We start from the raw sequence: 23,503 nt of genomic DNA, 5'->3' as shown, positions 1-23,503 counted from the left end.
CACAGTCGTTTCCAATGCTTCGATATTTCCTGTGTTCTATTGTAAATAAAATCTGGTTCATAAAAATCTGTAAATCATTGCATTCTGTTTTTTAAATTTACATTTTAAACAACATCAGCTTTTTTTGGTACGCCGTTTGTATTATGCCAGTTTAAAAATAAATAAATTACTGTCAGTTTAACTTTAATCTGTATTTAAAGTAATTTGGGGGCTTATCCGGGATTTATGCTTCTGCGTTAACAACAAACCCTCCACCACAACTTATGCCAGAAGCTGCCGTGCACTTCCCTAGAAAAATAACTGTGCTGAAGGTATCACTGTGACTGGTCCATTCAATACTGTTGTTTCCTTCAACTTTTTACTCTGCCACCATTTATGAAAGATACTGGAAGATAATGGCTTAACTTGAAGAGGGAAACCACAATAACAACAACCAGTATTTCAGCAGCAAAACTGCAGAGCTACACATGCAAACCATAAAGGCGACTTATGTCATACATTGATTCAATGCAAGAATAGCAAATAAGCTATAAGCTGCCACAGATGTCTCCCTCTGATGAGGAACGGAAGTCATCAAAGCCACCAGTTTGTGCTGACAAAAACAGAAATCTTACAGTTGGTTAACCACTGCATCAGCCGGTTAGTCTGTTTGGGTGCTTTTGGTATTTCAAAATATAATTCTGAATCATAATAAAAGTGTTAACACCAAAATCAGGAACATTGAGACCCAAACCACTCCTTTCGAAACCACCACTGACACAAACAGTGAGTTTTACCTGACAGAACATGGGAGTTGTTAGTTTAATTAGCGTGACTTTTTTCAATTCACACCCAAACTAACTGCTTTAATAACCATAAATGCACAACAGCACAGACAAACCATCTGGTCAAGCCAGCAATAGATGAACCATTCCCATGTTTTGCAAAGAAAAAATACTCGTTTTGCCAATGGAGTCTGGTGGAGTGAAACAGCTTCCCTTCTTCATCAGAGAGAGCCATCTGTCAGCAGCAAAAGCAGTGATAATGTTCTAAATATAACACACATTCAAACCGACACCGATTCTCAAGTAAGGCCAACGCTGATGGTCAGTTGATGCTGACCATGTCCACAGCACCACGTGTGTTGAGTTTCTGCAGCAGTTAAAAGCTGAAGTGAAAACCGTTTAGTCAGTAAAGTCAGTGTGGTCCGTGTAAAATAAAAGAAAATATAATTTGTGGGTCATATTTTGATTTAAATAAAAAGTTCTTGCAACATCACACACCAGTCATTTTAGTCATAGTTTTCATCGTTCTTTTTTTCTCATGGAAAAGAAGACGATGAAATGCACTGACACTTTAGTCAGTGAATAAAAATATTGAAAAAACCTAAATATTCTGGAGAAGCGAGACACAATCAGAACCAACCGAGTGGTGCAGAGAGGTGGGACAAGTTTAAAAGTGATCCAATCGGAAGTAATGTCCTTGCACAGTAAGGTTAAATTTTATGTGCCCACGGGAAAGGGTACAATCTGCCATGCTCCCCGTTTCTCATAAAAGTGCGACAAAATGTCAACGCCTAAGAGGAAGAGAAGAGGAGACATATGGATGCATATCACAAAGAAAATAAGGCACTCACCAGTAAAACCATGAGAAACTTTCACACTTTATATTTAAGTCAACTGAATCAAGTTTAGTCTGCTATAATCTTTCGATTTTTAGTCGACTAAAACTAAAAGAATTATAAGATTATTACAGACTAAATTATGACAAAAATTAAATAAAATTTTACTCAAAAATAACACCATCTGCTACGCTCTAATAGCAGATAAATGGGCTGTTAAACCAAAACAAAGAGCTAACAGATGCTAAAAAAGATAAAGGAGAAGTTGTATGTCAGAGATGGGCGCAACATGCTCACCGGTACATTGTTGATCCGCATTCGACTCAGTGTTCTCCTATAGTAACTGAAGTCATTCTGAATGGCTGGATTTGTCATCTGCAAAACAGAAATATAAATATTATATATACAGATATATGTAAGCTTGGAGGCAATCTAATACAGAGAGAGGGGAGAGAGACAGCCTGCAGCCGGACATTCAGCTCTGGATCAAACACACCATCGTCATGACAGAAAGCTTTAGCCAACAAGGCAGAAATGTAGCTTTGGGGGGGAAATGACATAAAAAGAGCACTGATACAATTACTATTTTATGTGCTGAACTGGATTTGAATGTCTGACACTCATTCTGCCCCCTTTTACGTCCACATCCCTGCTCGCCCTGTCAGCAAATATTTGGTTTTTTTCCTGCTGCCGTGAGCTTTGGCTGTGGGTCTCATTAAGGAGAGGCGAGGTTAGAGTGAGCACAGGATATACGCAGGCTTATTCTCTGACGTTATGCACCCTCAAAGCCTCAGATAAAAGCCACAAGGCTCCATTAGCTCCTTTGACATGACTCCCTACAATATATGAATCATCTGGTTTTCAGTGTGGAGCCAAACTGACCACTTTTTTTTTTTTTAAAGGGAAGCTGGCCAACCAGAGAGCTTCTTTTCAAAAGTCACCACAAGCGAGTGCTCGTCATGTGGCTAATTATCCTCATTCCTGCACGAGCTTGTCACAGTCAAAGCTGCGCTGACAGCATGCTAATCCTGCTACAATAGACTGGTACTCAGTCTGCGTCCACCGCGTCCACCAGGAGAGACAGGCTTCTTCGCCAGGGAGGGGCTGCACAGCACTCAGACACTTTAACTAGGTCAGAAGCCCGTGCATGGGTGTGAAAGATTGATGAATGGGCCTGGCATGCCACCTTGCACCCCCTACCTTCATGTTTTTCATCCTGCCAGCCTGGGTAGTGGGCACTAATTGGGACGTCGCTGCAAACCGCCTCAGGGAGTCGGGGAGCCTTTTTTTTTTTTTTACGTTTTTGTGTCAAAGGAGCAGGGATGTGGGCCCAGTGTCTTACAAGATGAGTGCTCACACAATTATGTTTCTGACAATGGGCATTTGAGCGACAAACATGCTTCAATCGCGGCTTCGTTTCAGCAGTTTGTGTCCGAATTCAAACCAGATCAGACTTTTAAAGTTCCCTCTGCCTGTCGTTTATATAAAACCTGCCACGCTGTGAAAAACTTGGCTCGGGCAACAACAATTTGCAGACCTTTTTCCCCTTGCAATAACCCTTATTGGCCATTTCACTGACATCCACAGTATCATAAACAGCAGAGCAGTATCAGGGCTCTAATTAAATGCTAATCATGCGCTCACTGGCGGCAGCTTAAAACTGCACAGAGCTAAGAAAAAAGAAAAAAAAAAAATCAATCCAGGGGCATCAGTAGCTTGTTGGACGATTGAGAGCAAAGCCTACAGAAGCAGCTAAAATTTGACACTTAAAGAAATAAAGAGCCATACTTTAAGCTCGTCGAAGCGCAGCGTGAAGTGGAGGATCTCTGCGAACTGCTTGGCCAGCGCCTGCTCCCGCTCCAGGTGTTGAGTCGGGTCGCTGTAAGTCTCGCTGGTCAGAGCACCCAGGAGGCTGTGCAACGCTGCCTCTGTTAAAAAAAAGACAGACATCTGTGGTGAACCTGCATCGCTGTCAGAGGACCTCGATTGGGCTTTTACTCGTTTAATGAAGAGCCTGACAAAAGCCTTGAACAGAGACAGTTTAGCTGATGTGTGTAGTCTTCCAGGTCATCAGTCAGAGCCACTGAGTAGTTTTACATTCAGGTTTTTGCCATTCAAGCGCCAGGTTAACAGCTCAGGCAGCACTATATGCAAAAATGCAAAGGTCAGGGGAAAGAAGAAGTGCTGCATGTAGCATGGCAGAGTGATCAATATTCAGGTTTGAAAAGGAGAGCAGGGCAAGAACAATGGAGGAAAACATGCAGCTGCAGCTAATAGTTATATTCACTGTATAGTAATGGTTAATAGCTCAGTTACACTAAAGTAAAAAGAGGATGCCACAGTAATTTTATTGGCAAGATACATTTAATTGCATGTAAACTCAATGTGCTTAACATTTAAAAAAAATAATAACTGTGGTTGCCCAGAGATTTTTCACATCTGTCAACCTCTGGGGAACCACATACAGTCACACAGGTTGATAACAATTGGTGAAGATTTGCAAATATCTGCAGACAGGGTCAACATAGAGAGACAGACAACCATTCACACCTATGGGCAATTTACCAGTTAACCTGACACCACTAATTACATGTCTTTGGACTGTGAGAGAAAGTCGGAGTACCCAAGTATAGAATGGTTTATAAAGCAAACCATTCTATATTGTGAGAGGTTTCTGCTCTGCTGATTCCGTTATATGTGTTATATCACTGTAAACTGAATAGCCTCACATTTTTAGAGAACTTGGAAAAAAAAAACATTGAATTTCCTGCAGTTCTGGGAAAATGACAAGCTTCTGTGACTCTTCAATTTAAAAAAAGCTAATACGTGGAAAAACATTTTTCCAATTAAATGATAGAAAAAAAATACCTAAAGAGTCCTAAAGTAATACAATTACATAATTACATGAGTTAAGTCATGTATAAGTGGAAAAAAGAAAGAAAACTCGAGTCTTTCTTTGTCTCTTTATTGTTGGGCCTTGTAGGAGGTCAAGGAGCAGCCTGATACGTGACCAGTGCAGGGTGTCGGCAGGCTGTAGCATCCTGATTAAGACATAGACAAATAATGAGGCAGCGGTGGTGCCCAAACTGCCCAGGGCCCAGTGCCAGTCTCAAAGGGGGGGGGGGGGGGAGGGTGGGGAGGCCTTTGAGAAAGGAGAAAGGAGGGGGGGGGGGGCTTTCCTGCTCACATGCAAATGAGACATGGGACTAATTATCTCATTGGCATGAAATGGGTGGGGGCAAGATTTCATTCAAGCAGGATTACACTCATTGTTTTGACACTAAGTAAATACAAAGCCTGTGCCATGCCGTGACATAGCATACCCACGGACCAATGATTAAGCATGCAAGAAGAGCACCGGCAGGGAACCAGGGAGAGGGAAATGTGGCGAACAACTTCCAAGCAAGTCAAGTTATCAGACAAACAGATCTTGTTCAGACACATAGTTCTGAAGAAGAAAAACTAAAAGAGCTTTGAAGCCCAGAGGGAATTTTATTTATAGATGCAGACAGTGCTTAGAATTAGGGCTGAACGATATATCGCATTTGCGATAATATCGCGACATGATCAAGTGCAATTTTCTAACCGCAAAGGCTGCGATTATACTGCGATTATAAGGCTGTCCAAATTACTACCATATCCCAGAATTCATAGCGCGGCCCAGCCAAACTCCAGTTTCCAGCAATGGCGGCCGCTACTAAGTTTTAAAATTACTCATACTAATCTTTCTGGGTCACAAAATAAACTTTTAACATATTTTCAGGCGAGAAAGTAGTTGTGTAAACATCAAATATCTGCTCGGTTTATCAAGATATCCCATATTTGCAAAAGTGCTTCGACGTTTTCAGAGGCGTCTGCTACCCACCAGCTCGACAGCTAGCCGGGAGCTCGAGGGTTACTGATGCGGCCGAGAACGGCACAACTCCCGGCACATCATTTTCAGATCACCGCGGAGTTTCGCTGCTCGGGTTAAACGTAATATATAAGTCACTTAGACAACCTAAAAATGTTATTGTTGGGCTTTTTTCAGTGTTTTGTTTGTTCGTGAGTAAATCGGTTTGGCTGAGATTAAAGTTATTAGATTAGATAAAATAAAACTTTATTAATCCCCCGGGTGGGTTCCTCCTTGGTTTTCACACAGCTGACTAAACGTCAAACAGAAAACTTATTAAACAGAAGTATGAGACAGTCGAGAATTTACACCAGTGTCTGGTTATATTTTAGATAGCAAGAAGCAGACGGCCGAGTTTATTAAACTCCACCGAGACAGCGGTGACGCTAATCAGAACTAGCCTTCTGATTAGCTAATCAGAAGGCTAGACCGTCCAATTTCACGCCTTTAAACTTTAAAGGCGTGTTTGTGTGTGTGTTTATACAATTGCTATTATGTTTGCACTTTATGTGTAATGTTACTGACTGCAGAGATCAGTAAGATGTGTGTATTTTTTATTTATTAGTTTTATTTATTTAATATTATTTTTTAATTGAATGACTGTCTAGTAGTTCACAGATGTCGAAAAACTGAGTGTGGTAAAGCCACTGATTTTTTTTTATGTATATTTCTGCAATCTGCACATTGTACTGACTTTCATTTTAATGTTTACACCAGGGTTCCTTGTCAGCACTTTATGCTCAGATGTTTGTAAGCTAAAAATAAACTATTGTGTATGTTCAAATATACTGTTGTGATTGAAGAAGTTAAATAAAAATGTCAGTCATCAATTCATGCATCACCTCATGTCATCATAACAGAGGTCTGTCTTCCAGGAAAGAACAGTTTAAAATTAATGTAATATAGTATTGGCCATACTATATGATGTATTGCTTGTCTTTGTTTAATAATACAGAAGACAAAGACCTTAAAAAATAATCGCATATCGCATCGCAATCGCAATATTGGGGCAAAAAAAAAATCGCAATTAGATTATTTTCCATAATCGTTCAGCCCTACTTAGAATTCAGTCTAGAAGCCGAAGGGAGCCTTTAGTAATGATATAACCCAGACAAGCTGAACATCTGATGCAATAAGCTACCAAATGGGCACTTTAAATAGACTTGTCATTTGTAATCAACAGTAACTGTAAAATACACGATGCGCATGTCAGCGTAACCCAGGATCAGTGTGATTCAGACAGCGGTCTACTTAAAATAATCTGAAGATGACTTTTCGAAGGACACAGAGCTGGCAGTGCAGTGCGGTAAATTGAGCACGTCTGCCATTCAGTAATGACTCCCATCTGCTTGGGCTAGCGTTCGCAGCGAAGCAGCTGATTAAAAATGGCCTCAGCACTGCAGCCCCCCCCCCCCCACACACACACACACACACACACACCCCCAATCCTAGTCAAAACAGAAGTTAAGATGGAGCTGCTTAAAGGCCCCCAGAAATGAGCCACTCTAGTATGTTGGGAAGTCGTGCGAGGGCGGGGCGCTGGGAGATGTCTGATCTCGTCAGGTCACGGCGGAGCAGGCGAGCAGAATGCAGGCATGTAGACTGTACTCGCTGAGAGGGGCGGGGCCAGATGACAGCGGGACTCAAGGACTTTTCTAGATCCTACTTTTTCCTAGGGGACAGACTCGAGAAGTTTTCACCGTTGTTAAAAGGAGCAGATCTAAATTTAGGTATCGACAAAAGTTCTGTGAAGATCAGTATCTCAAAGCTACGTGGCTGTTATGAAAGAACAAGCTGGAAGGGGATAAATGTTCATCTATGCCATATGCAGAGCCTGCTACCCGAACAAGGTCTTCAGCTCTACAAAAGAAAACATCAGCTATTGACATAACTGAACAATTAAGCGATTAATCAAATTAAAGTGTATTAAACAGCCGGGTGCAGCTTCTGGGGACTACCTGAGGGTCTGGGGAAGTCCCCAGGTTCCTCCCAGTCCTGTTCTTGTGTTTGCATTTGCAAACAGGAACTCCTGAGTGAAGTAACAGCCAGCAGTTGGTAAAGCAACAACACCTCTTTTTGTGGTCTTTCATTTTCTTGTAATCCTCCTGTAATTCTCTCTATACTGCTTTTTCTGTAGTGGATGCTATCAGCAGGTTTTCTCCTTCAGTCCTTCAAGATCAACTTTTTCTTTGTTCCTGTTTTCTTCCATTTTTAAAGGCTAAAATTTACGTGTTTTGTCTGATGTTTTATCCATGTTTACACGTTCCCCCCTTTTTTTTTTTTTTTTTTTTTTTTTTTTTTAAATCGCATTTGCAGGTGCCATATTCATGTCTTCACACTATCCAGGCCCCCTAAGTGTGGACCAAACATTCCATCATCGTTACTCTCATGCTGGAAAAGGCTTAAAAACACACTCAAAATAAATGGAGTGCTACTTTTCACAATTACTGGATCCATAAAAAAGCATGTCCATAAACATAGGAAGTTTTTTTCAGTCTTTAATAATGCATAATCTGTGGTCTATGACATGGTTTTCTTTCTATGGTAATATTAAGATGTCACCTTGGAGCTTAGGTAAGCTAATTACCTGTTAAGTTTCAGCATTATAATAAAAATTAATCCAACTATGCACAGTCCAACTTTTGCCACTCCTAAATTTTTGACTTCTGGTCAAAATCTGTATAAAGATATGAGCTTTGAGTCTAAAGGTTTGTTCTAAGAAATGTACATTTTTATACTGAAGCCAACTTTAGTGTTGGTGTAGCAGGATATTACTGTCCCCGATATACAAAATTTGTGATTTTTTTTTATGTTATTATCTATTCTTGTGACAAATTTTAGGATTTCCCATGTATACGTCTGGATTTCAGTGCAGTAAAACGTGTCCGCTCATTCCAAATGCATAGGTTCTCCTCTTTCAGGGAGTCCTGTTTGGATATCACCATCCTGGCGCCTGAAGCCTAAAATCCAGGCAGGGAAATAGAGCAGCGCTCGAGACTGAGATTTGACCTACTTTGTTACATAACAGCCATCACCAGGCTGCCGCCGCCACTGTCGCCCACTGACTGCCTTCTCCACCGCCACTGGGATTATGGGGTCAAAGGGGTTGAGGGCACTGACGCATGCCGGGTCCCCTCCCCTCAAGCCTCAGGGTCATAAGAAGATCAGGGAGCAGTGAGCTTACACCCCCACCTTGAATCCATGCTAATAAGACCCTACAGAGGTCGATGCACAGTGCAACGCAAGCAGCATGTTGAGACGGTAGCATGTAGGCGGGGTTCAAAGCACGCGTGTATAAGTATGTGTCGCACGTCTTGTGCAGCTCAGCAGCAAATCCTGCCGATGCAGAAGCGGACAATTAATGTCGCGCTTACATCGGTATGAGGTCGCTATAAAATGCCTTGCACATGAAGGACACCGGCTCTCCCCGTTAGTCATTAAGACAACAAAACTGCACAGACGTTTCAGCAGCTCACACTAATCTATAATTCCAAGCGCGGTGTCGCACACAAGATCGTTTTAGCTCTGAAAGAAATCTCAGAGGACACCTGAGTTCGCTCCACTTGAAACGGTGCGTGTCTGAGGCTCAGTGATGAAGATCTCAGAAGCAGTGATGTAATTTTTCCTGGCCTACATAACACGGTTACTGTAGAGACGGCGCAGACAGACGCATACCTAATCTCTGCGAGAACTCGTAGAACTTCTTCAGCTTTCCCACCAAGGGGACCACGGCCGCCCACGCCTTCTCCTGCAACGCCTCATCGTTTGGATTCTGGATCGCCTGGAAAGAAATACATCACGGGTGTCAAACTCATTTATGCTCATGGGGCACATACAGCCCAGTTTTATCTCTGGGCTGGAGCAGAAAAACCACTGGATTATAATGTAAAAAAGAAAAGAAGGGGGGGGGGGGGGGACCCTCTTTCTTTTACCGTAACGAAATGTTAAAAGAAAATGAGTCACATATTTACAAATTACTTGATGCCTCTTAAGAAAAATAAGAGCAATCTCAACGAGTCTGTGTTTTTCATATTTTCCATTTTCTGTCATTACATAGAAACAAAACAGGTCCTTGACAGACCACTTTGGTGTGGTACAGCAGGCCAGAGGTAAAGTCTTCATCAGTAAGGAGACAATTAAACTGATCAGGGCTCTGGCTTGGATGAAATCAGCAGTTACAGATGCTGAACACCAAAATGAGATACGAGAAGCTGAAATTAAATAAATTTTAACGGTTCATTTGTAGGTCGAGTCTTTAAAAACAGACTGAGGCTAAAAGACAGAACTGATTTAATGGCCCATGAAGGTCATTCCTTTGATCTTTGAATCCAAAATTGATCATCTGCTTTATTCTGCTCATTTGTGTTAGAAAAAAATGATACAAATTCCTAAAGCAACACCTGATAAAGGACAAGCGACACCTCCACCACCTCATAAATGCACGTCTCCTTGTAATTCTGCATGAGTGTGTCCTGCGATGAAGGGGTGGATGAACGTACCTCTCGGATGTCCGGCCCCGCTCCCTTGTAGGCCTGCAACTCGTCCAGGATCGCCTTCGCGTCCTTCAGCACCACATCCACCTCTTCCCAAATCTCTCGCTCTGCTTCTGTGGGCTGGGCATCTGCAGAGGACACGCACCAAAAAAAAAAAAAAAAAAAAAAAAAAAAGGACCAACAACAAAGTCAGCTGGGCAAATCTGATTGGGATCTCATCCATATTCACACTGACTCAACATAAAGTAAAATACAGCTCTAGGACATCTACCACACCCTCAATATCACAGAAAGTTTAATGAGCAACTTTCAATTATGCAAATGAAAGTTCAGTCAAATAATCGTCTCTTCCCACTGCTTCCCATTAAGTTTTAACACCACCCACTTTTCCCGGCCGAGAGCAGGGAAACAGAGGAAGATAAGAGAAGACGAACAGAATGAGTTATCTCAAAATTTGTAAAAGCTCCAGCCATACAGTTTCAGGGTTTTTATTTTGGCTAACATTATTACCAAATGTAACAGCATGGCATGGAGTGTGTGTCTGTATTAGTGTGGGAAAATGCAGTCCTGGAGACACAGCCTGCAGTGGGAACTACCACAAAAAGCAGTTTTAAGCAGGTGCTGGCAGGTGTTTGTCTGCCGGCAGACAGTTTTGTTTTATTTTTCCCCCACCAACACAAAAGTGCTGCAACCACACAAGATCCAGCCACAAGACTTCACAGGTGTGTAGCTGACATCAAAGTCATGGTAGAGTTCGTAGGTGGGTGCAGTCCGACTGAGTTAAAGGTGTCAGAAGTAGGCAGACTTACAGGCCAGTGCCATGTTCTTTTATCATTTAGAGAAGGAGCTACACCCGTTTTATCTTCAAACCTGCTTTAATTCTTCACAGCACCGATTCAACAAGATGCTGGAAACATTCCTCCGAGCATTTGCTCCATATTGATGTGACAACATCACGTCAATGGTTCCGGCAGATTTGTAAGCTGCACATTTGAGGACATAACTCTGTCATGTTCAAGAAACCAGTTTGAGATGATTTGATCTTTGGGAGATGGTTCGTTTTCCTGATAGAAGCAGACATTGCACAAAAGATAATGAGAGACAATGGGGTCATAATGGACATGGTCAGCAACAACACTCAGGGAGGCTGTCGTGTTTAAATGATGGTACTAAGGGGTCCAAAGTGTGCCGACAACATATCCCCTCACCATTACACCACCGGCCCAGACTGAACTGTTGATACAAGGCAGGCTGGATCCATGATTTCATGTTGTTCATGTCAAATTCTGACCCTACCATCAACATCTAATGACAATTTTTTTTTTTAAACTTATCAGTCCAGGAAACATTTTTCCAGCCTGTGTGATCTCTAACTTCATTTTAAACCCAGATGTTGTAGCTTGCTGCTTCAGGGTGCGTTCAGAGATGCTGTTCTGATCCTCGGTTTGAACTTTAGGTTGTCTTGACTACTTGTCCAAGAGCCCTGAGCTGCCGTCATGTGATTGGCTCATTAGACATTTGTGTTAATATGCAGCTAAAGAGGTGTAAATAGTGAAGAGGCCAGTGAATATGAACCAAGCCATGGATCTGGAGAACTGTTCATAAGGATACATTTTATTTTTAAACATGAAACTAGTTAAAAAATAGTTTTTATTCATTTTATTTTAAAGTAGTTATTTCTATTTGCTCTTCAGAAATAAAATTTCAGCCTCTAACAGCATTATTAAAGAAAAACTTCATACAGCATTGCTCAGTATTGTAAAGCATTAGTTGTATATAAAACGGTGGTATTCTTTCAGTATAAAAACCACCTCCAAACACTCTGAGCTCTATGAGAAGCCGTTTCCTCTGAAGGTATGACTGACTCTCTGGGTTTGCCAAGTGTGAGAATAGCACTGCACAGGTTCAAGCCACGCTGAGGGCCCTTAGGCTACACCACAGCCCGACTTCAGTGCTTTATATTTGGGGAGGGGGCACTGCTGCACCTCTGCCCTGATTGATATTCTGCACACATTCCAGCATGGAAAAGGCAGGTTGATGGAAAAGAGCAGCAGCCCTAGTGGTAGATTTGATTCCTTTTGCCGCTGGGAGGAACAGTGTAAAAGATAAGTGGTGGTGAAAAGATTTAAGTTTTGGAGTTTTGGAGCTGGTAATGTTATGGTAAAATATCCATGTGATCCATATTGGGAGAGATGTGGAGAAATTACTTAAAAAGAAAACTCACTTTCAAAATCGAGGAAAAAATTGGGCTCCTGTTCCAGATCTGTGCATGTCAAAACTTTCAGTAGGTTCCCCATGTTATGATACCTGTTGAGAGAGAAAAAAAGAAGAAGAGAGAAATCAATAAAAAGAGAAGAAGAAGAAGAAGAGTGCAGCAGTGAAGTGAGCAGGTGGTGATGCATTGTTGTATCCATGCACCTCACTCCCGCTCTGCTTCACTGCTCTGGTGCCTGTATGAACTCAGTGATACCCCAGATGTGCCCACCGTTCACATACACCAGCACTCCCCTCGGACACTCCCCAGTGTGTGTTTCCTGCACCCAGGCTCTCACCAACCAGATGTCAAACCAAAAAAAGGCCCCAAAAATAACAAACAGTTTGACTTCTGCTTTGCTAAACTTCTTCCCAGCATTGGCAAACCTTTACGGGCAGCCGCATGCAAACTAATCCATTTTACCATCGTCCGCAGGGATATCGCTCATAATTTATGTTATGCATGAAGTATGTAACTGTTTGCTGCACAGTGCATCCAATCAAACATTCATAAAGGCCTTCTCTGTTTACTGTAAGTGAATCAGACTTAGAGCAGTACTAAGAAATTCACTTAATAGTCTCTGCACAATCAGATAATGCAGCTGCCCAAACATCACATTAATATTAAACATGCCTTGGCAATGCAAACATGTACGATGAATGTGGTACAGTAAACAAAACACTTGCACTGTGCTACAGCAGTAAATATAAGGCCAGAGTTACAGTTTTGCAATCCATAAATTTGCAAGTTGAGTGAATTTCCTCATCAGACGATGACTGCGAGGCTCCGTGTCTACCAGGTTTGGACCACCTGGATTTGTCCACAAGATGCTATGCTACAAGGCACCAACCACAGCCTCGAGAAAACTACAATAGGATCGAGTACTTGTCTGTGGTGTCTGTAGAGAGTGTAGCTATAATCCCAGCCTAAGACAGCAGCATGATACAGAAACCTAAAGCATATATTTTTTTAATATTTATTAACCAGTGACCATTGCACCTTTTTAGAGCATAAGGCAGGGGTGTCCAGCTCCAGGCCTCAAGGGCCAGTGTACTGCAGGTCAGGTTAGATGTGTCCTTGATCCGACACAGCTGATTTAAATGGCTAAATTACCTCCTCAACATGTCTTGAAGTTCTCCAGAGGCCTGGTAATGAACTACTTATTTGATTCAGGTATGTTGACCCAGGGTGAGATCTAAAACCTGCAGGACACCCCTGGCATAGGGTATCAAAGTGGACCTCTTAAGCTCATTTCTAGCTTCACGTTTGGACTCCACTGGAGTAGCTTTGCATGATTCGTGGTTCAAAATAATCCTTGGGTCAGTCTGAAACGAGCTGGTTTAGCTTTCCTCCCTTTAAGTTTCTTCTGATTCGCTGCTCCCCATTAAGGTTTGAACAGCAGCTGTTTAATATGATCCATATAATCCATCCTTCCATCAAACAAAGCACAACAGGTCATTTGTACATCTTCTTCATGGTTTCTAAGACTAATAAACTGTACAGGACAGGCACCAGTTTAGCTCACAAGGTGAGCAGGCGACCATACGCCCCAAGGCTGAAATGCAGCAGACCAACCAGAAGCTCGTGCATTTTCACCTCAGTTGCTCTCTCTGCTTTCCTGACCCACTCTCTACTAAACTGTCTACTAAAGCAAAAAGCTTCAAAAACCTCTACAGAACAGAAAGTGAACCAGACAGGATCACAATCGTGGTCCAGCTAAGAACGGGAACCAAATCCAAACAGCATCCCTCCAAGTTTGTCTCTTCCTGTGATCAATGCTGCTTAGCAGTGTTTCTGACAGTCACATTACACAACAATGAGCTCAAATTCATTTCAGTGGAGCTTCTGCACACCTGAGCCACGTGCAAGCTTCTTTTTTTTTTTTTTAAATGTACTCTGATAATAAAACAAACGAGTTCCTGCTTAACTCATTCACTGCCAGCCATTGGCAGTGAATGAGTTAAACCCATTGACTCATTCACTGCAATTGACGGCTATAGACGTCAATGGCAGTGAATGAGTTAAAACCTAGGTGTGCCAATTTCTTGCTGTACAGAAAGCTGATCAGTGAGAGTCAAAGAATTTGGCCTGTAAGCAGAAATAATAACATCATTGATATCATTAAAACTGATCAATGGTCAGCGTGGTCAGTGTTGAGCTTTTTGTTTTAAGTGCCTTAAACTATTAAGATTAACTGGGTAAACAGATGTTAAATGGAGTACAGATAGAGCAGCACCAAAACCAAAGCAAAGCCTGAGCACAGAATCTGTATTTGCAGGGACATAAAGACACCGCAGTCCAATTATCCAGAATTGAGATCAGCTGGAGATTTCTGCACCAGCAAGGATGGTGGTTAACTTCCAGGAGATAAATCTCATTTAGAGACAAACTTTTTAAGCTAGCTAACCAGATTTTACTGGTTATTCTATTAACTTAAAGTTTCAAAGGAAAATGTTAATTCTGCTCAAAAAATGAATATGCCCAAAATAGGTGACCAGACGCATTTGAAGACAGGAGCTGAGATTTGTTTAGAGACTTGCTACCAGAAGTGAGTCATACTTTTATACAACTACAGCACCAGGGTTTCTGATCCTTGGAGGAAGATGTTTTTGCCACACCCGTAGGAAAACCAGAGCACTGCAATACAATTATATGTTTAAGTTTTGTTTGCCTATAATGGGCAAAAAAAAAAAAAAAAAAAAAGGAGAGCAGGACAATGAAAAGATTTCTGTCAAGTGTGTTTCTGGAAACAAACTCCTAACTTTACTGCAGGTAGGCCAATCAAAGTCACACAAATTTACCAGTGTGCCCTCACTCACTGTTAACTGGAATTTGTTACCACCCAGTATGATTTATGGTTATTTATGTAGGGCCTGTGAAAACTACCCAGTTTTTGTGGCTATGATGATCTTCAAGTGCTTTGCAGGTATGAGGAGGCGACGAAGACCCACACATACAGTATATATACTGTATATGTACACACACACACATTCTCACAAGTCAGCTGCGAGTTGTGCAATGAAAAGCGACACCCTTGCGCCGCTCTCTGCTGTCAATCCTCCGACTCCTCGAAAGTGCAGAGCTACAGAGGCTGACAGACATTTGATAAGTCAGAGATCTGCTACAGTTTGTAGAGAGAGAAACGGTGGCAGCCTTAGCCCTCGGTGACGGGGTGGAGATGGACGGGCTTTGCGAGAGAGGGGTCGGGGCAGAACAGTGACGCAATTCAATTTTGGCAGGCAGATGTCACCCGAGATGAGTGGCAGGTGAAGAGCCAAAACGTTCGAGCGAGGGTCTGCAGAGACGGGGGCAAATCACGCCAGCGCAGGTGATTCTGGAAGACAGGGAGGTGCTGCGACAGAGCAAAGTACGCACTCAGCAGTCAGGAGCAGAGGTTGAGACAGGGCGCTTTTAAAATGCATGAGATGCATCGTGTAGGGAGGATTCTTGAATGTTGAAAACCGAGCACTGGGTCATGTCCCTTTTTTTTTCTTTTTTTTTTCGAAGTGCGATGAGCAGACAGTTTTTAAATGACTGAATGACGAGTTGAAGCTGAATTTGTCCAAGTCGTCATTTGCACTGTTTTGTTTTTATTTAGTTGTTTTGTTACAAGTAATAGATTATATCAAAAAATAAATATTTGGTAGTAGGAATCCTAAATTTAACTTGAATATATTCTAATAAATATTTGGTGTGCATTTAAAATGAGCTTCTCTCTGATTTCCTGTGCATCAGCATGAAATCAGTGGATGAACAGTGATTTTTTTTTAACTTTTATTTACTTCAAAAGCGCCTCTACAAACTGTGTCACCAGCCAAATCCACAGACCACCTGCAAAGCCCCACCTGCCTTGTCCGGTCTCATCAAACTACCCTCCTCTAATGTGACCTGAATGTCTGACCGTGCCAACGCCAGCACCTCACTGGCTGTCGGAAAGCGGCACCTGATGCAGCCTCGGAAAGCGATGAGAGCTGTCACCGACTTCACCCTGCTGGATGATGTGGGCACTACCCCAACACCATCTCCATCATCATTATCTTCTACTGCCACCTTTCAGCTGCTCGCTGACTGGGCAGAGCAGCCTGGGCTTGCAGCGCTTCAACGAGGGCACTGGCAGCCTTGCAGGCCCGGCGCTGCTCCCCTGTGCCGTTTAAAATGAGGTCATTTAAAGGACGGGGATTTGCGTGGCTGCGTTTCAAAGTCCACTAGAGAATCTTAAAGTCCAGAGAAAAGAAAAAAAGAGCAAATTAAATCTGTCCATTATGCAAATTTCTTCCACCAAAATTCATCAAAAGAACCACTTACAGATAACTGACTTTGCTGTTTATTTGGACTTTTTCTTTAAAGATGTATTTCCAACAATTTGTGTAACTAAGTGTAACTGGTTGCTTAGTGATAGCGTAGTGAAGAAAGTGCAGACACTATATTAAAGAGAGTTTGAGCAGTACCCAGCAGTCCTGGCATGTCCTGGGCACCACAGAGAAGCCGACGACAATCTTGGTGTTGTTTTGAACCCCCCCGCTGAGACATCGCGTGCTCTCAATGAGGGTGGGAAGGGAGGGGAGGGCTGCCTCCAAGGCCAGGGGGCAGAATCTGACAAGCTGGAGCCCGCGCAGCTCTCCCATTGGCTGAGCCGGCCTAACCAACAGCTCGCTGTATCCATGGAGTCGAAAAAAATTTGGTGCCATTGAAAAGAATGCAGCAGCCAATCAGGTTCGAGCTCCCGGTGAAGAGCGAGTACAGTAGTAGTAAGACTTGAAAGCGCACGAATATATTAATACAGATGAGGTAATGCGCCAAAAACAGCGGATTAGCAGGATAGTAAAATCAACTACAGATGATGGAGAAGTGTCTGAACCCATCTGTTAGTGACTGGATTGGATGTGATTTCATTTTTCTGTGTAGCTCAGCAAATTCTCTAATTTTTATTAAAGATGAAAATCTAGTTTTACTGCTGAACACGTGCAGATCGTTGCAATAAAAACACGATAAAGGCGGACTTTCACACTGACACCCTGCCATTATTCCAGGAAAATGTCATCCGACTGAAGCTACAATCCAAAACAAATATGTGCAGATTACAGACGGTGGAGGGAGGTTCAAGCCCATTCGGTGAAGAGACCAAAACAGTGCCACGCCCATGCAGCAGCCTGACCTCAGAATGGCACTGCCTTTTTTTAAAAACATCTCCCAGCTCTGTGCCTCTCCATTTAATAAAAAGCGGGACAGGGCTGAAACAGAGCACTGCCGCGGCCATCCTTGCAGAAACGGCTCGGGGCAACTGGAAAGCTGGCTGATGCGAGGGAGGGATAGTGCTGACATTCCACTACTCGGCTGCAGCATGAGAATCCACGTGCCCCGCTGCTTTACTATGGAGGGAAAAACAACGCCCTCCCTTCCCCAGCCTCCGCGCGGAGCGTCACGTGGGCTCTGCCGTGGACGGGCTGAGAGCTTGCCTGGGGTGTCTGTCTGTGTTTGTGTGTGTGGATAGGGGTAGGAGTGGGGGTGGGATGGGGCAAGGCATGTGTGTGAGAGATGAGTGTGTTTATGCTTGCAATAAACACAGCCTGTAACAGGAAATGCAGAGCTCATTTTGATCAGGGTGAAATGATTAAAATATAAAACAAATGCAAAATAAAAGTGCAGGTATGGACGCGTGCTGAATATTATTGCGTGCGTGGAAGGGGAGGGATTTGAAGCGTCACACTGCGGCAGAGGCGGGCAGAACTAGGCAGCTTTAAACTTGACCTAGATTCCCCGGGTGACACGCCACATCGCATTAGCCCACTCGGCCAGACCTGGACCCGCCGGAGCTCGCTGACACTGGCCTGACTCGACAGGCAGAAAATGGGGGAGCACTTCCCAAATGGGACTGGCATGCGTCCCCATTTCCCCCTAACCCCCCCCCCCCCCCCCCCCCCCCCCTCATCTCCTCCTCACCCCCCACCCACCCCAACTATCTCCTACCGATCTCACCCAGCTGACTAAAAATTGCTTGGGGGGTGCAAGGTGACGAGAAAAAGGGAGGAGCAGCGGGGGCAGGCTACGATTTGTTTGTTTATGTGGGTGAACTCTCTGAACTCGTAGCCACGCCTCTGTATTGTTGCACCCGCGTAAACATCGGCTAATACCCCACTCACCCAGATTCGGGGCAAATCAAAACAAACCTACAGGAAGACAGACGGCGTCACTTGAGGTGACATCCGGTATCGGCCGTCTCGTCTTTCTCCAGCTAAAAACATCCCCTGTCGCCAACAGCTGTAACGAACTCAGTTATGAAAACTGCCGTTCTGTCCAGAGAAGCAGATCAGAGGGGAAGGATGAAAGCGGGAGCGCCTCATCCTCTGCTAAGCGCTGCTTTCTGGACGGCACCTGATGAAAGATGGAAACCATGGCAACAGGCAGATGCACCAGAGTCAGCTAAAACGCGGGCTTCATTGAGCTCTGTGGAGAGGCTCTTAGTGCCGCTCTTCAGTCACACCAACAGACAGGGAAGAGAGAGAGAGAGCAGGGCTCACAGGCTGGATGATGTTAATTTCAGATCAATCCTCCTTATTTTAAAAATATTCAAATCAGGAGGCTCAGTGACATTTGCATCATCTTTCATATAAATTTACTTTTTCATTTTCTGCTCCATCCACCTCAGAGCCAGGCCCTTCACACCCTCCCACTCTGCCCTTGAGAGTCCTCTGACTTCTTCCTGGTATGTGTGAGGAGATCATTAACAGGGAGTGGGGTTAGCATTGACTCGCTGTCCTGTTCTAAGTGCCACCTCCCTCGGGGCATCTGCCTCCTAAATCCATTCACATACATTCTCCCTCGTTCCTCTGCAGAAACAACGCCCCCACCCCACCCTAAACCATCATTACTTGCCTGACCTTTGAGTTCACCAACATCAGCAGCATCTTTTAATCTTACTTACAAAAGCATTCGGGAAGAGATGAATTTCCAATTTAAGCCTAATTTCAATTTTAGAATCAAACATAATCCTTGCATGTTTTTTCCTCCTGCAGAATATTACCCCAACAGGATTTTGGGTGGGGCACAGAGGAGGTTTGGGAGTGATGATGAGTGTCAGATTGTAGAGAACTGACATTTATATTGAGTAGGAGGCGAGTGCCATCTGGAGGAGGAAAGCAGCTGTGCAGAGAAGGCAGGAAGGATGAGAGCCACTCCCAAAGCTTGTACCGGCACATTTATGCATCTTTTTGTTTACTTTTACAAATGCAAACAGGAAGTGGGAATATTTACAATAAACTGATTTTACTGTAAACTGTCTCTTGATGGAAACCCTGCAGAATACTTCTGCAAGGCTTGCAAATTTCATTTTACTAAGTTGGAGAGAAGGTCTGATGCCAGATCCAACAGCGCCATCCGGTGTTAACAACTATTTAAGGCTAAACGCTCCCATATCTCTTGGGGGAAAATGACACTATTTCCATTGACAAGAAATAGAAATAATATATGTCAGTTCCAAGTTTAAAACTAGCTTTCCACATGTTCGGTTTTTCTGGCGCATATGGCCGCAGTCTGCGAGCTTCCTGACGGAAAACCTGGGCAGGAAGTTACACGGCGTCAAGCCTCCAGCGGCATAAATAATAGATAACCTAGGAGAAGCTGGGGGCTTTTAACTGACATAACGAGCCACTCTACATATTACACCCTTTCAGACGCATCATCTCAAATGACCTAGTCAGAGGGTGGGGTTGGCTGAGAGCAGGAGGCCAGAACAGCTTCCATATGCTGAGTCAGGAGTGGAGAAACTGATATTCATTTAGTATGTAATAAATAAATAAATAAATAAATAAATAAATAATAATAATAATAATAATAATAATAATAACAGCTTATTATGTGATCTACCAGCTGAATCACTTAAACTGGTCTAAAAACAGCTTCTATCTGTAATTTAGTGCAAGTTTAGAGCTATATATAGAAGACAATTACACATATTTTGCATTCATGTCCATAACAATAACACTTCAAGGCTTCACCAGCTGGGGGCAGTATTGATCCAATTATAAGAGCCAAGAACAGCTTCATCTATGGCTACCACCCTCCCCCTGGTTTAAGCAGGGTTAATCCGCCCTTCCACACAGACCTCAGGCTGCTGCATTAACTCATTCCCTTTCTTCACGTATAGTCCATCACATGTTTGTTCCCCTGCACCGCTGCAGGGTCGTATACTGCACAGCAACCAAAACAGCAACCGTTCAGGCCGATTTAAGTGAATAGATTTGAGTCTCAATAAGGCACTGCAGAAGCATTAGCCTATACACACGCATACACACTACAAGCCTCACATGGGGACACACACTGACTTAGCAATCCTATATATGAACCACCTGAGGCTTAGCTGTCAAAGCAGCCTAGCATTCCAGCTCCACAGCTGAGCCAATCAAATGATAGCTGTGTGGCATGGTAACAATCTCCAAGGAGACACAGAGGAAAATACAACAGGGATGGGCACGCATACGAGCAGGGAGAGATGAACGACACAGCACTAAAATATTCGTCTAAAATCACCAGGAGTGAGTTTGAGTCCACAATTGACCAACTACTAAACACCGTCCACCACCAGAGCTGCCAGCTCATCACGGGAGCCGTGACCCCGTGCCCTGTGGTTATATAAACACTCTGGCCTTGATGGGGGGGACAGGAAGCCGGGAGCACCTACATTACTCAACTCCTTTTTATGGCCCACAATGCATTTCATTTCCTGTGCCAGCATTACACATACACCCACAGCACTGCACATTAGGACTATAACAGGCATAGGTGCACCACAGGCGGTCTTACATAATGACATGTCTGTATTTGTGCACAGAGAGCTACTAATGCTTAAACGTCAATGAGATGAGGTGATGGTTGTCAGAAAAGTAGGCTGAAATTTTATGAACGCGGGCCATTACAGCAGTAGCTCTTCCACCAGCGACAAGAAGATAAATGGTGAAGATTTTCTAATTATTTTTACGAGTGAATGCACTTTTATGCTCAGAGATTTGTTAAATTGGGATAGTCTGAGGTGAAAAGACACAGAAACTCAAGCACCTAGTGACCTGGCCTCAATTTTCCCTTAAAAATGTGCTTTATAACCAATTTTCCCTGAGATCTGGCCTGAGAATGCAAAGTATGCCACTTCTGTTTGTGATTGAAGCCAAACTTTGTAATAGAAACAGCAGCTAACTGAATTTTCTCCCACCTATACTGATCCCACATTAGCATGGAAAAAAAAAAAAAACACTAGCAGTGGAAAGAAAGCAAAATGAACTGACTCAGCCTCTATTTAGGGAAATGCTTCCATTCAATTCAACGCGCTTCAGTATGTGCCAATGACCTAAACAACTGGAAAAATATAGTTACACAAATGAATGACGGCAGTATTTATGATGATCTCAAAAGCCTTTAAGCACCTGCAGTGAATGCAAATAAGGAAACATATCAGTTGTGAATATGTGCAGGTATAAATAGACATGCAAACAAAATAACAGCAGATAAGCAGATGGTAATCAGGGGTGGGAAAAGAAAGATGCTGAGGATAAAAATAGCTTCAATTTTTGCATTGATGAAAATGATGCACGTGTGCAACTTGCGGACTTTGAATGGGAATTTTATACTGTTCCAATGGAAATAACCACAGACTAGCGTGCAGTATGAGGTTCAAAGCTAATATAATCATTGAGCAGTCTGACTTAGTGAGCACTGTCCGGACATGCATTTGCTTTGCAGAGTGAATTTCCTGCTTTGTGTTTACATGTTGCCACAACACGGCACAAAGATTTGTCATTGAAAGTTTAAATTATTATGAACCGTTCCAGTTTTTTCCCTATTTGATTAGCACATCAACAGAAAAGCATCTTTTAGGACTTACCAGCAGTGGAGCTGTGTGTCTGGCAGGAGCAGGGAGGCCCGGCCTGGCAGGTGGCCCCGGGGTCACAGTCCTCCAGCAGAGGTCAGCCTCTGAAACAAAGATCAACAGCAACAAAACATAAAACTTTACAATCTAGAGCTTGAAAAAAATCCTAAAAAACATCCGCAACTAGAGATAACAAGACGTGGCATCACTGCTCCTCCTGCAGACAAAGTTCAACTAAATTATTTGAAATGCACCAAAAAAACAAAACAAAAACAACAAAAAAAACTCCACAGCTAAGCAACTATTTTGTGCATTTTGACTTTACCAAAATTGGACAACACTACTGTTGCACACTTCACACATACTGGTTACACCCTTTAGAAATGACTGCCTGTCTTTGGGTTCCCTTTTAAAATGAGCTGTAGCACACAAAAAAGGAAACACAGCACTATGAGAGAAAATGCAAACACAAACAATAGGCAATAACTGGCCTGTTCTATCCTAATGCGACTACCTTGAGAAATATGGGCCAGAGTAAGTGAATTTTTAGAAAGGAGAAAAAAAGAAGCATGGAACAAACAGAATCGCATGAAAAAAAGCACACCACTTCCTATTGTGTAACACTTCCTCTGATTCACTTCAGGTTTTCTACAAGACTCCACGCTTCCTCCTGTAAGAGGACTACAGCACAACTCACTCACCCCACTCACGTTTGAGTCCTTTTATTGAGATGTGGAAACGCCTAAACCCGCCACATTAATAAGAAATCGAAGCGACTGAAACGTTTAGCACACGTTTTGTGCATCTGGTTGGTTCTTAGGTCTAAATAAGAAGAGAATAACCTCACGACTCTCAGTTTCAAGATTCAACAGTCTCTGCAAGCCACAAGCTCGTTTCACAAGTCATGCAGCCCTGATTGAGAGTGCACGCTCAGTAGACTGTGAGACCATTAGGACCGAGGCAGCTCTCTTCTCGCCAGCCTGCATACAAATGCACAGCGGTGGCATCAGTGCTGGTCATGCATGAATGTGATCAGACTTCAAACCCCAGAACCACAAGAACAGTGAAGCCTGAGAGAGACTTGTTGAGCAGAGGGCAAACGTGATGAAATAAGACACTGTCAAAGGGCTAAGCTACACACGAGAAACCAGAGAAGAAGAAAATAAGACTAAACAAGGAAGATACATTCTTGTGAACCTGAAAAAAGGGGGTGTAACAGCCTCTCCTATTTTACTTTTCTCCCCGTTAATGTAATGTGACTTGCTCTTAATCCAACAGAGCTGACATGCCATAGGAAACATTTGTAGCAGGGCATCATGGGAGTCCGCTATGCATCTCAAACACAGCTGGGGTCACAACATACAGCCAAATCATCGCTTGAATATCGCTTGAGGTTACATTTAAGCCT

At 43.1% G+C, this 23,503-nt stretch overlaps 1 protein-coding gene across 1 annotated transcript in view; it reads right to left on the bottom strand.

Moving 5' to 3' along the window:
- cyribb (CYFIP related Rac1 interactor Bb) overlaps window positions 1-23,503 on the bottom strand; it is a 41,993-nt gene that overhangs the window by 5,090 nt on the left and 13,400 nt on the right. The window contains exons 2-7 of the mRNA XM_085362240.1: window positions 22,111-22,199; window positions 12,210-12,292; window positions 9,992-10,113; window positions 9,168-9,273; window positions 3,389-3,528; window positions 1,898-1,975 (exon numbers count right to left, since the gene is read on the bottom strand). Coding sequence (XP_085218366.1) covers window positions 1,898-1,975; window positions 3,389-3,528; window positions 9,168-9,273; window positions 9,992-10,113; window positions 12,210-12,282 — 519 coding nt within the window. The 5' untranslated portion in view covers window positions 12,283-12,292; window positions 22,111-22,199. The remainder of the gene's footprint in view (window positions 1-1,897; window positions 1,976-3,388; window positions 3,529-9,167; window positions 9,274-9,991; window positions 10,114-12,209; window positions 12,293-22,110; window positions 22,200-23,503) is intronic.

Source organism: Diplotaxodon limnothrissa, linkage group LG9 (genome assembly GCF_057381915.1).
Source record: "Diplotaxodon limnothrissa isolate DT_005_m linkage group LG9, D_limnothrissa_male_GT1.1, whole genome shotgun sequence".
NCBI classification, from domain to species: Eukaryota; Metazoa; Chordata; class Actinopteri; order Cichliformes; family Cichlidae; genus Diplotaxodon; species Diplotaxodon limnothrissa.
This window is presented reverse-complemented; position numbering and strand designations above follow the sequence as displayed.